Below are 12,238 nucleotides of genomic sequence, written 5' to 3'. Positions count from 1 at the left end.
TGGTATGTCTCGGCTAGGAGACAGAACCCAAAGCCTTCCTCACAGCGGCGAACGCTCAACTAAAAGCCAAAAGTGAGGCATTGTCAAGGGAGACATTAGGAAGAAGAAAGTTGTTAAGAAAGAAGAGAAAAGATAAGATCCCAAATTTAGTCGCCTCTTACGATCATGCAATGGGGGCAGCAGGTACAATTCTCACGCCCTACCTGCAGGGCAATGACACGGCGCACACTATATGCGACCGTCATGGCGCACACTATATGCGATAATGTTAGATATCAAAAACAGGTTTCTTGCTGCATTTCCTTTTCACTTAATGTGTATACAGTGAACATTTCTCTTGGTGTGTAAAAAGAACATATATCTCATTCCAAAAATATTTTGCAAGTGCTGTGCATTATAGTCCATCTTAATTCTAACTTAAGTTCACATTGATTAAGCCCTGTTTAAAATATGTCACGGATACTCAGTATTACTCACAAAGAAGTCTAGCAATCACTTCCTTAAGATTCAAGTATATGTATAAAAAAATCATGAATATATAGTTTCAGTGTATTTTCTTTGAACTAGTTGCGAATTATCATGGTTTTTATTATCAATTAGTCAAGTTTATAATGAATCAAAATTTTAATTACATTTGCATTTACAGTTTAGTTTGGTTTGGTTTATTTTACTTAACGTCCTATTAACAGCTGCGTGCGATATGCATTTGTGTGGCGAGTGCGTATGTTGTGTTTTGGGAGGCTGCGGTATGTTCCTGTTAAAGTCTCCTTGTGATAGGCCGGAATTTTTGCCGATTTATAGTGCTACCTCACTGAAGCCTACTGCCGAAGACACCCAGCAGCACACCCCACCCGGTCATATTATACTGACAACGGGCGAACCAGTCGTCCCACTCCAAATATGCTGAGCGCTAAGCAGGAGTAGCAACTACCATTTTTAAAGACTCTGGTATATCTCGGCTAGGAGACAGAACCCAAAGCCTTCCTCACAGCGGCGAACGCTCAACTAAAAGCCAAAAGTGAGGCATTGTCAAGGGAGACATTAGGAAGAAGAAAGTTGTTCAGAAAGAAGAGAAAAGATAAGATCCCAAATTTAGTCGCCTCTTACGATCATGTAATGGGGGCAGCAGGTACAATTCTTACGTCCTACCTGCAGGGCTCAGATAATCCAGAAAAATTGCCCAGGTCCATGAAACATGGACAAGAAATGGAGGCTTTTACCAAAAAAGAGTTCTTTGAATAAAACAGGAAAAAAACATCAGAACTTAATTGTTAACAACAGTGGCTTTTTCATCCATCCACAAAAACCTTTTTTTTGGGAGCTAGCCCCGATTTGTTAACTTCTTTCTCTTATAGAAAGGGGGTTGTAGAGATAAAATGTCCTTTTATCCCATTTGTTCTAATTGTACCACAGAAATGTGTACCTGTCCAGACAGACGTTTGAAGTGTTTTCAATATGTAAATGGTCAACTTTCTTTAATGGAAATCCATGCATATTTTGGCCAAATTCAATGGCAAATAGCATGTACAGGTCATTTCTGTGACTTCAATTTATATAGTGCATATGCCACATATCAGCAGAGAATGAATCTTTTTTAATTATGCATTTTGGATAAATTTGTCCAATAATTTGGAGTATTTTTTCAAAAGGTACATGATTCCGGATATGCTCAAAATCTCCACTACAGACTTCGGAGCAGCAAATGGCAACGAAGATGTAGAAGACATGGAAACTGAGGATATATTTGGAAAAACATATTTTTGTCCATTATGTCACCAGAAAATTTTAGAAGATGAGAATAATATGTGTATGATGTGACTTGTGTGATAAATGGTATCGTTTCAGGCGTGTCAAATTTTGCCTCACAGCATCTTTTTGGGGATTGAACACTAGAATTCCAAGACATTTGGCCAACAGTTTGGTCCAAGTAGTAAATATATTTGACACAGTCTGTTTTCATCAGGGTCATCAACATTTCATTCTTGGATGAAAGACACTGTCTACTAGTTTTTTAGGGCTTCGTTTGTACCTAAGAGGGTTACAGACAAACTTTACAATTTTGCCACTATGCCAGTTATACTGGGCTTTATGACATTGAAGATGACATCAAAAGCTTCAATTGTTGGTATACCTGTATGAAAGTGCATGTCTTTGTCATTCAAGATACTGTTGTATCCAAAAAGCTTCTTTGCCTTTTCCTGATAAATATTGTTCAATTTTACCAGTTCTCGACTTAGAATTTGGACTTGTTTTTTTCTCAGATATTTTATCTGAGAATCTTTGTCTTTGTCAACATCAACATATACATTATCGTGATGGACAATAGCGCTGTCTACTTCAGCTTCAATGCAGCCTTTGACACTAACTTTCCAGGCCTTGGAGACCAACGGTCTCCTGATACTTAAATTCTTGGTGCCCTCCACAGAATCTTGGAGCCCACATTTTCAACAAAAAAAAATTATAAAAAGAAACTTATTTCATTTGTTCAAATATTTTATTATATCATTTCCATGAGGAGTTAAAAGACTTCCGTTGAAGTTCAATAAGGTCCTGGTTATTGGTGAGTTTATCCCCCTCCTCCTCATCATCACTATTCTCATCAGATTCATTCGGACTGTCCCCAAGCTGGTAGTTTTGAATTTTCTCTCAGTGTCTGCTATGCTGGCAATACATTTTTGGCAATATTTGTCATTCAGGTAAGTGTTACCAATGTCTATTGTCTTGGCCTTATCAAGCTGGCACAGGGAAACATAATCTGTATAGGGTTTGCCCAGCTTAGCCACAAAGTGGGCGTTTCTAAACAGAAAGCAGAGTTTATTTACAACTGCCTTGTCCATCAAACGGACTGCCCTGTCCGCGTCAGACGACCCTGGTTTTTGTAGTGACACTTTTTCTTTTTCAACACTTCCTACATGACCCTTAGAAGTTTCATGTTTTTTGATAATATCAATTTTAAAGGTAGATGTACCTGTAGTAAACGACCCGGTTTCTCCATGTTTACGACACAGTGTACAGTATATGTGTACATCGTCGTAGCCCAACCAATTAAACTGTGTTTGCCAGGAGTTCTGGAACTTTCTGTCTCTCTTTTCTTTCTCGTATTGATGCTGTTGAACCCGTCGTTCCTTCGATGTCTTGGATTTTTTTCGGAGGAGGCGACAGCCCCAACCACCGATGCATCTCTGTATGTACGTGTGTTGTTTACCCTAGGTCAATGCAAGTGAAGGTCACTTTCGCTTCGCGCCGACTTACCTTGGTCATATAGACGCTTGAAATAGTACTAGTTTATTGTCTAAAATTACAAGCGTTCCAAATACTCTGGCGATCGGAAAGACGGGAGTACACAAGTGCAGTTTTACATGCGTGCAACACATGGGTATAAACGACTGACGAATATTGAAATTAAATCGACAACTTTATGGGTACATTTTAAGAACACCTCAATGTAAAAATCTCAGTGCCCGACGGTCTCCAGGTAAGTGCAGTTTTTGGAGACCTCCAAATATTTTGGTGGACTCGGGCACCAGGTCTACCGTTAGTGTCGAAGGCTGCTATGTCATGTTGATGTATAATGTTGTTGACTGTAGTTTTGTGACTCTTCCTTTTGTTATTTTGTTGTGGTGAATCTAAATCTGGAGTAATTATCCTAGTTTTTCGAGGCTTACGAGGCGTTTTCTCTTTGATGAACTCATACCCTAAAAGGAGTGTTGGAATTGGATATCCCCCTGATGGAAAACCATCCTCAAAATGAAAGGAACATATCCCAGAGTCTGTATTGGGTTCCCATATTTTGTTGGGATTTCTTGGGTTTCTGCGATTGACGGCTTTTGTCCAAAGCATGCAGAGGGAATATTCACTGTGGAAAAGGAAAGTTTAAAGGGAGGCTTGCATGCACATGGGTCAGTACCAGTTACATGAATTAATCACGCACAACCTAATTTTCCAAATGTTAAGTTTGTATCCACTATTGGAACACCCACTAATGCAACACATTCGTTTTGATACTGTTAGATACGATAATGATATACACCAAAAGAAAAACAAAGACAACTTAAGCAGAAATGCACATTTACACGAAAGTGATGCATGTCATTAACATTAATTATCATACTGTTACTCTATGTATTGTATATATGTATTTTGTATAAAACAGATTGACAACAAAGTAATGTCAATATGTAAACTTCTATTTACAGTGGAAAATGTCAACATTTCAATGTATTAACACAGTGTATTACACTGATAATTTGTATTTGTTCATTGTCACAGCAGTCTGCACGACAAAGTTTTACTGCGATAGGCCCTTCGGGCCTATGAACTCCAGAATTAGCAGGCCCGATCAAAATTTTATAGGTCCGAAAATTGAAGATAAAATCCATAAAATAAAAATAGAAAAACGATACTGAACACTGCATAAATATTTCAATTTTTATTTTAGTCTCTTGTGTAGAAAAATAGCATATTGTCCACTTCCCTCTCACTCATCTCGTTATCACCATCACTTTCGTAATCAGAATCAGATGACTCGGAGCTGTAACCCTTCTGGGTACTTCGAAGGAGCTGGAAAATAGAGTAATACAAATTAACAAATTAAATATTAACTTCAGTATTTTGTTTGTGTCTAGCAAAGTAATTAATTATTTACAGTTCTGATTTTTTTTACAATCTCTTTCTGACATTTTATGAATAAAAAAATCCCTATTAAATATACCTGCTCTTGTAGTGACTCAGACTGACTGCTGGTCATAGTGCCTTGAACTTCCTGTGTGTCTGTAGTTTCTGCTTCTGTGTCCTCTGTCTCAGTCTGTACCTCAGTTTCAATTTGTTCAGTGACAGTCTGTACCTCAGGCTCAGTTACAGCTTGTTCCAACTACATATTCACAAGGAAAATAATTAACATTGAAGATTTTCAAAAACAACCTTAGTATAGCTTTGATTGGTTTAGTTGTTTTATTACTACATGTACAATGTAGCCAGGTTATTATGTTTATGGTATGTACTGATTTCTAAGAGTTTAATATAATCACCTGAGCAGACTTGGACTCTCTTTGGTAACCCAATCTCCGCTTTCTGCCTGATGATGTGCCCTGTAAAGGTAATTTTAATTTTATTATGCATAAACAAGTTCTATTTACCAATGTTCTAAAATTCTGGAATTTAAATGCATTATTTTTCTCTTGGCTTGGATAATAAAAAATATTAATATCTGGAGCTTGGGTTGGTATATTTTATTTTATTTCTAAAATTAAGACTAAAACAATTTGAATAAGTTATATCTAGTTATAAGAAGGTCCATGCCCCTTATACTGAAATTGGCCTGAAATCCACAGACATACTTTACCATCATCCATCTCTGTACACAAGGATGTGGATCAAATGTTTCAATGGGGGGGGGGGGGGGGGGGGGGGATTGAAGATGAATTAGCATAAGGGCATTGAGTGTGCTGCTTTTCATGTGTCCCCCTCCTTTTGCTCTTTATCAGCTTCATTGCACTGAAGGTTGTCTCATTGTTGACTGATGTTGGTGGTAAGCATCTAATGATGTTGATAACTTCAAAAATATTGTCAAATCCACCATCATGGGCAAACCTCCTGTACACTTTCGTCCACAACAGAGTTCCATTATGAAGATCTGACTGAAATCTGAAAGCAACATTGCTAAATGAAATATTCACATAAATTCAGATAATTTTAATTACCTTGGATTGCCTTTGCTTTAATTTTGATTCCTGTTTAATCTTAAATATCAAGTTAGATACAATGTATTAAATGTGTTGTACTCACTCCTGGTAGATAAGCAATTTCAGACTCCGCCATTCCTCCAGAAGGGTCTGGATCTTTTCCTCGTCAGATGACACAAAGTGTTCAAAAATTTGCTGTATGTTTTCTTTTCCAAACTCTGTAACATATTTACTATATTTACATGTGATACTATATTTGCCACAAAAATAAAACTTTAATTTTTATGTTCTTGATATTAACAAGATCATCAACACTTGTCAAAACAGCAAATGAAGACCAACTGAAATGAAAAAAAAAAAAAAAAAAAAACAACAACAAAAAAATGAGTGAAAGGGTCCAACCAATGACATCAACCAAAATGTTAAGTAATTTTCAAAATTTAGAACTATGATTAACCTAGAGAAGTATCTTTCGTAAGTTCCGTCGGATCTGGCCAAGTATTGAAGTTTGCAACAAGTGTCGCATCCACCAGAGATGTACCAGTATGAGGAAAGCGTGTATCAATGGCTTTGATCAGGGCTTAAATAAGGGCAGAAGGAATGGGTTCAGGTTTTTCGTCCTTTGAAAGTCAGCTTCTGGTCCTGATACTCATTGGACACCAAGATGTTGGCAACTTCCTCACACTCACTGCCGAAATCATTAAGATAATTTCAATTCATCAACTGACATACAATACCAATTATGCATCTCAACTTTGAATAAACCCAAGACTTCAATACTGAAATTGTAATATTATTTCCATCTGAACATATCAACCGTCAGCATATACTTACGATTGAAGTATTTGTAGCAATTCAGCTTTAGTAGCCTTCACACGCATGTACGCATCTCCTATACAAAGTTCTCGGCGCTGCAGATACGGAGACAACCTTGCGAGGACACCGATGATCATCTGTAATTACATTTTATGATATACATTATTTAATAAGATACTATTTTGTTATTAAACTTTTCATGAACAACAAATTGAATGAAAAATAATGTTTCAAAACTTAATCCTCAATGTAATGTTTAACCATAATTTATTTATTTTTCTGCAATTATAGTAGATAAGGATCATGCACCTTTAACTGGAGAATGAAGATGATGACATTTCCATCACTTGCAAGCTTTGCAAGGCCTTCTGCCTTAGGGTTGTCATGGGAGGAAGTTTCAAGCTGAAACAAATGCTCGGAAACCCTTAATAAAAGCAGAAATAGCCCGCTGAAGGTGGGGAAGCCATCTGGTTCCTCCAACTTGTGATGGCAGAATCACTGTCATGCCCAATGCCTCAAATGCCCTGCCCAATATTTTTTTCTGTTTTGGACTTTTTCTGTACAGGTAGTAAATTTCAAGAAGAAGAGTAGTCATCTTATCATAAACAGCAGATTTCTTGATAGCATCCTTGAAGGCTAACTCCAGGCGATGTGCCAAGCAATGGGTAATGAAGATATGAGGCCATTTCTCCTTTAGGAGTGCTGCCAGACCAGTTTTTGTACCCGAAATAATTTTTGAAATTTAATTTTATTGCAGTCAATTTGCAGACATGTTGGATTTTTTGATAATGAAAAATTATTTTCTGAACTTAATTTGATTTATATTTGAATTTTATTTTTCCTGATTATTGTGATTCTAGAACAACTGTTACAATGCTTAAAACTCTGAAGTATAAGTTAACTAAAACAGATTGTTAATAAAAGATAATATTACTAATTAGCATGATAAAATGTGATTTTGTCATACAACTATGACTAATTTGTGGAGCACAATCTACATTATAAACATACCTTGCATGTTTGAGGCCCCATCAGCACAAAACCCTATGACCTTTTCCTCTACATTCAAGGACAGATTATCAAATGTCTCCATCAGAAATCTGAAAATATCTGCACTTCCAGCAGAATTAGCAGTCCCAATGTAAAGAAATAAATCTTCAACAATTCCGTCGACAACGACACGCACATACACATTTTCCATATCCTCTCCAGTGAAGTCTGTACTGCCATCACAGGTGAAGCTCAAATATTTGGACTTGAGGATCTTTTCTCTCACATTGTCCTGGGTAACATCAGCAATAGTCTGTACAAAAGTTGAAGCCGATTTGTCATTCAAGTATGAGCTGCCAATGTCAAGGCCCTTGGCTTTGTCGAGTCTACACATAGTGTTGTAAAAACGAAAACTCTGATGAGATTTTGCTATAGCGTGTGCTGTCCTGAACTTTATGACAAGCCTGTCATACTCTGCTTTTTTCAGTTTCATGAGACATTCCGCTGCCTGGCTTTTTTCGACTGTTTTTGGCCTTAAATATTTCAAAGCAAATTTCTTATGAACATTACAGCTCTCATGCTGTTTAACTGCAGTCAGTTTGAAGTTTGTTGTGCCGACACAAAAAGCGCCGGTAGTTTCGTTTTCCCGACAACATTCACAATACATTTTGTCATTTTCGTACCTTAGCCAAGGCCTTCCCTTGTTCCATTCGGCCAGGAATTTACGCACCCTCTTATCTTCATACTTTTTGTCTGAAGAAATATGCTTGCTTTCTATTACAAGTTTTTTTCCGGGCTTTGCCCCATCAACATACCGGAGCAAGCCAGCCATTTTCGAACCGGAAATGTATTTCTAGGTAAATTAGAGTTACTTCCCTTAGACCGGAAGATCAACTGTAAGCCTCTACCGTGTTTCGACTGTTGTGTGACGACATGCAATGACTTCGTATTTTAGTTTTACCATTTTACCGCGATGAAAAAGTATGGCTTCGTGTTTAAGATAGATGAATTATTACCTTATATATAAAATTTTCTTTTTTGAAATTTCATAGGTCCGTCGGGCCTGTGGGTTTGGGGAAACTATAGGCCCGACCATATTTTTAAAGGCCCCGGGTCTCGGGCCTGCGGTTAACGTCGCAGACTGTCACAGCACAGTTTTAGCAAACAATCTGTTTGTAATTTTATTTCACCGTGGTATGAAGATATAACAGCAAGCAATTAAAGAATGTTGAGTAACATGCAGTGCAGTGATTCAGGCAAGTAGAAGTTAAAAGCTGGCACGTTGACAAGCTGAGAAGTTTGGGCATGGTTTAAAGTTGAATAGCAAAAGTTAACCAGACTGGCACAGTAAGCATGTTTTAACACATGGATGACATTGCGCATAGGCTAGGTGGTGCCGACATGGATACAGGTTCACTGGTAGGATTAACAAGCAGGGTAGCTAGATGTCAATCAAACATGCATGTTTGTATCCGATACATTGTAATATGCAGTCTAAAATCCTCCACCACAAATATCTGCATGTCAATATAATATATTGTAAATATGACATATTGCATGATATTGTTAGTAGTTTCAAGACATAATGTGTATTGTAGATAATAATAATGTTTGTAGTCACAATAAATAATGTGTATTGTAGATATAATAGTGTTTGTAAATCTGCCCTGCAGGTAGGGCGTAAGAATTGTACCTGCTGCCCCCATTGCATGATCGTAAGAGGCGACTGAATTTGGGATCTTATCTTTTCTCTTCCTTCTGAACAACTTTCTTCTTCCTAACTTTCTTCTTCCTAATGTCTCCCTTGACAATGCCTCATGTTTGGCCTTTAGTTGAACGTTCGCCGCTGTGAGGAAGGTTTTGGGTTCTTAAATGACCTTAGCTGTTAATAGGACGTTAAACAAAATAAACCAAACCAAACCAATCCTCACAGGGGCGAACGCTCAACTAAAGGCCAAAAGTGAGGCATTGTCAAGGGAGACATTAGGAAGAAGAAAGCTGATAAGAAAGAAAAGAAAAGATAAGATCCCAAATTTAGTCGCCTCTTACGGTCATGCAATGGGGGCAGCAGGTACAATTCTTACGCCCTACCTGCAGGGCAGAATGGCCATAGTTTTAACAGTACCAACCACTGATTTAATATAACTATCGTGGAAACTATTATGAATCATACAAGTCTGGGAACGCTCAACTAAAGGCCAAAAGTGAGTAACTATCGTGGAAACTATTATGAATCATACAAGTCTGGGAACGCTCAACTAAAGGCCAAAAGTGAGGCATGGTCAAGGGACATTCATTGCCCTGCAGGTAGGGCGTAAGAATTGTACCTGCTGCCCCCATTGCAACTTTCTTCTTCCTAATGTCTCCCTTGACAATGCCTCACTTTTGGCCTTTAGTTGAGCGTTCGCCCCTGTGAGGATGGTTTTGGGTTCTGTCCCCTGGCCGAGACATGCCAGAGTCTTTAAAAATGGTAGTTGCCTCTCCTGCTTATCGCTCAGCATATTTGGAGTGGGACGACTGATTCGCCCGTTGTCGGTATAATGTGACCGGGTGGGGTGTGCTGCTGGGAGTCTTCGGCAGTATGCTTCAGTGAGGTAGCACTTTAAATCGGCAAAAGATCCGGCCTACCACAAGGAGACTTCACACGAACATACCGCAGCCTCCCAAACCACCCATACGCACTCACCACACACATTCATGTCGCACGCACGGGAGGCCGTCCTTAAATGACCTTAGCTGTTAATAGGACGTTAAACAAAATAAACCAAACCAAACCAAAACACACATGCGCACTCAACACACACATGCATGTCGCACGCACGGGAGGCCATCCTTAAATGACCTTAGCTGTTAATAGGACGTTAAACAAAATAAACCAAACCAAACCAAACCCTACCTGCAGGGCAGTTTCATATCACTATGCCTTTCAAACTATTCACACTATATGAACAGACATTTATTATGATTGATATATATATGTATTTTATTTCATTTCAACAAATGCTATTGAAGTTAGGATGTAACAAGTCAGCAGTTAAATCCCATGTACTACTAGGGTGATAATTATAAGCACAACACTTAGAAATGAATACATGTATTAGAAAAAATAATTAAAGGGAGGTAATTCAAACAATCTATATATACAAACTATACGAGACTGTTGTTGACAGGCATTGACATTGTTTATGTCCTCTTGTGTAATAAAGGTGAGGCAAACAACAGTGATAACAACAGTTCTGTAATAGAGACGGTCATAAGCAATGATAGTACTGCAGGTAAGTGGTTAAGTATCAATTTGATAATTTACAATACTTTTATGCTCGATGGACAAAACATTATCATACAATGTAAAACATGATTTCCTATTTTCATTAATCAAGAGAAAATCTGTTATTTTAAAAGAAACAATGCATTGGTATTAATTGAAATCGTTTCAAGTTGTCTGTTATTTTCTTCATGTACATTAACTTGTTTATAAATCAATTTTGGCGTAATTTAAATATTGATCATAGTATGTACCAGGTAAATTATACAAAAATGAAAAAAATACAGGTATTTTTTCCCAATGTGTTAAAATGATTTCAAGTGTGTCGATATGATTGGCTTGATGCATTATGTGCTTGCATTAACTTATAACATGCATATTTCTAAATATTTTCTTTAGGTGGGAAAGTATATGGTTTTCTATACATATTCTTGTTACATAACCAATGTCGCTAAATGTTGCATGTATTTGTTCTCCGAATAGATGAAAGAAGAACAGAAGCAGATGGTAAAATTAGTTATCTATTGTAATGTAATTGAATTTCAATGTTTTTACATTTAAAGTAAAGGGTACACACATGTCCATCTAAAAATTTATGTATGCTCTATCATCTCAAAAGTTGATTTGCTTTTTTAAAAACTGCCGTAGCCGCCATCTTGAAAAACACATTTTAAACTTCTTCTCAAGTTTCACAAGTGCTGTTGGGCTGAAACTTGCCAGAAATGATCCTGAGATGATCCCCACCAAGTGTTGTTATTTTTCGGGCCGATCCGAAATCCAAGATGGCCGCCATAGCCACCATCTTGAAAAACACATTTTAAACTTCTTCTCAAGTTCCACCTGTGCTGTAGGGCTGAAACTTGCCTGAAATGATCCTGATATGATCCTGACCAAGTGTTGTTATTTTTCGGGCCGATCTGAAATCCAAGATGGCCACTATAGCCACCATCTTGAAAAACACATTTTAAACGTCTTCTCCGAGTTCCACCAGTTCTATTGAGCTGAAACTTGCCTGAAATGTTTCTGAGAGGATCCTGACCAAGTGTTGTTATTTTTTGGATTGATCTGAAATCCAACATGGCCGCTATGGCCGCCATGGCCGCCATCTGAAAAACACATTTTAAACTTCTTCTCCAGTTCAATTGGTGCCATTGCGCTGGAAATGGGTGAGGATGTCAAGGAAGGCGAGCCAACATTGTGTTGTTATTTTTTCGGCCTCGTAAAAACTTTGAAATGGCAGCAATGGCGGCCATTTTGTAACATGATTGCGCAATCGTGGTTTTCCTGAACAACACCTATTTCAAACTTCTTCTCAAATTCCACCAGTGGGATTCAGCTCTAACTTACCAGAAATGATCCTGAGATGGTCCTTACCAAGTGTTGTTATTTATCGGGTTGGCGAGAAATCCAAGATGGCCACCATCTTGAAAAACACATTTTAAACTTCTTCTCCAGTTCCACTGGTGCCATTGAGCTGGAAATTGGT

The 12,238-nt window shown here is 37.8% G+C and overlaps 1 protein-coding gene across 1 annotated transcript; it reads right to left on the bottom strand.

The window, feature by feature from the left end:
• Positions 1–6,287: 6,287 nt before the first annotated feature.
• Positions 6,288–8,562, bottom strand: LOC117338910 (E3 SUMO-protein ligase KIAA1586-like). Its single transcript, XM_033900274.1, is given in 5 exon segments — positions 6,288–6,369; positions 6,516–6,634; positions 6,807–6,906; positions 6,908–7,222; positions 7,511–8,562. Coding segments are annotated over 5 exon segments (1,425 nt in total). The 5' UTR covers positions 8,320–8,562.
• Positions 8,563–12,238: the final 3,676 nt, after the last annotated feature.

Source organism: Pecten maximus, chromosome 12 (assembly GCF_902652985.1).
Source record: "Pecten maximus chromosome 12, xPecMax1.1, whole genome shotgun sequence".
In the NCBI taxonomy this organism is placed as follows: Eukaryota; Metazoa; Mollusca; class Bivalvia; order Pectinida; family Pectinidae; genus Pecten; species Pecten maximus.
The sequence above is the reverse complement of the archived record's forward strand: the minus strand, read 5'-3'. Positions and strand labels throughout refer to the sequence as shown.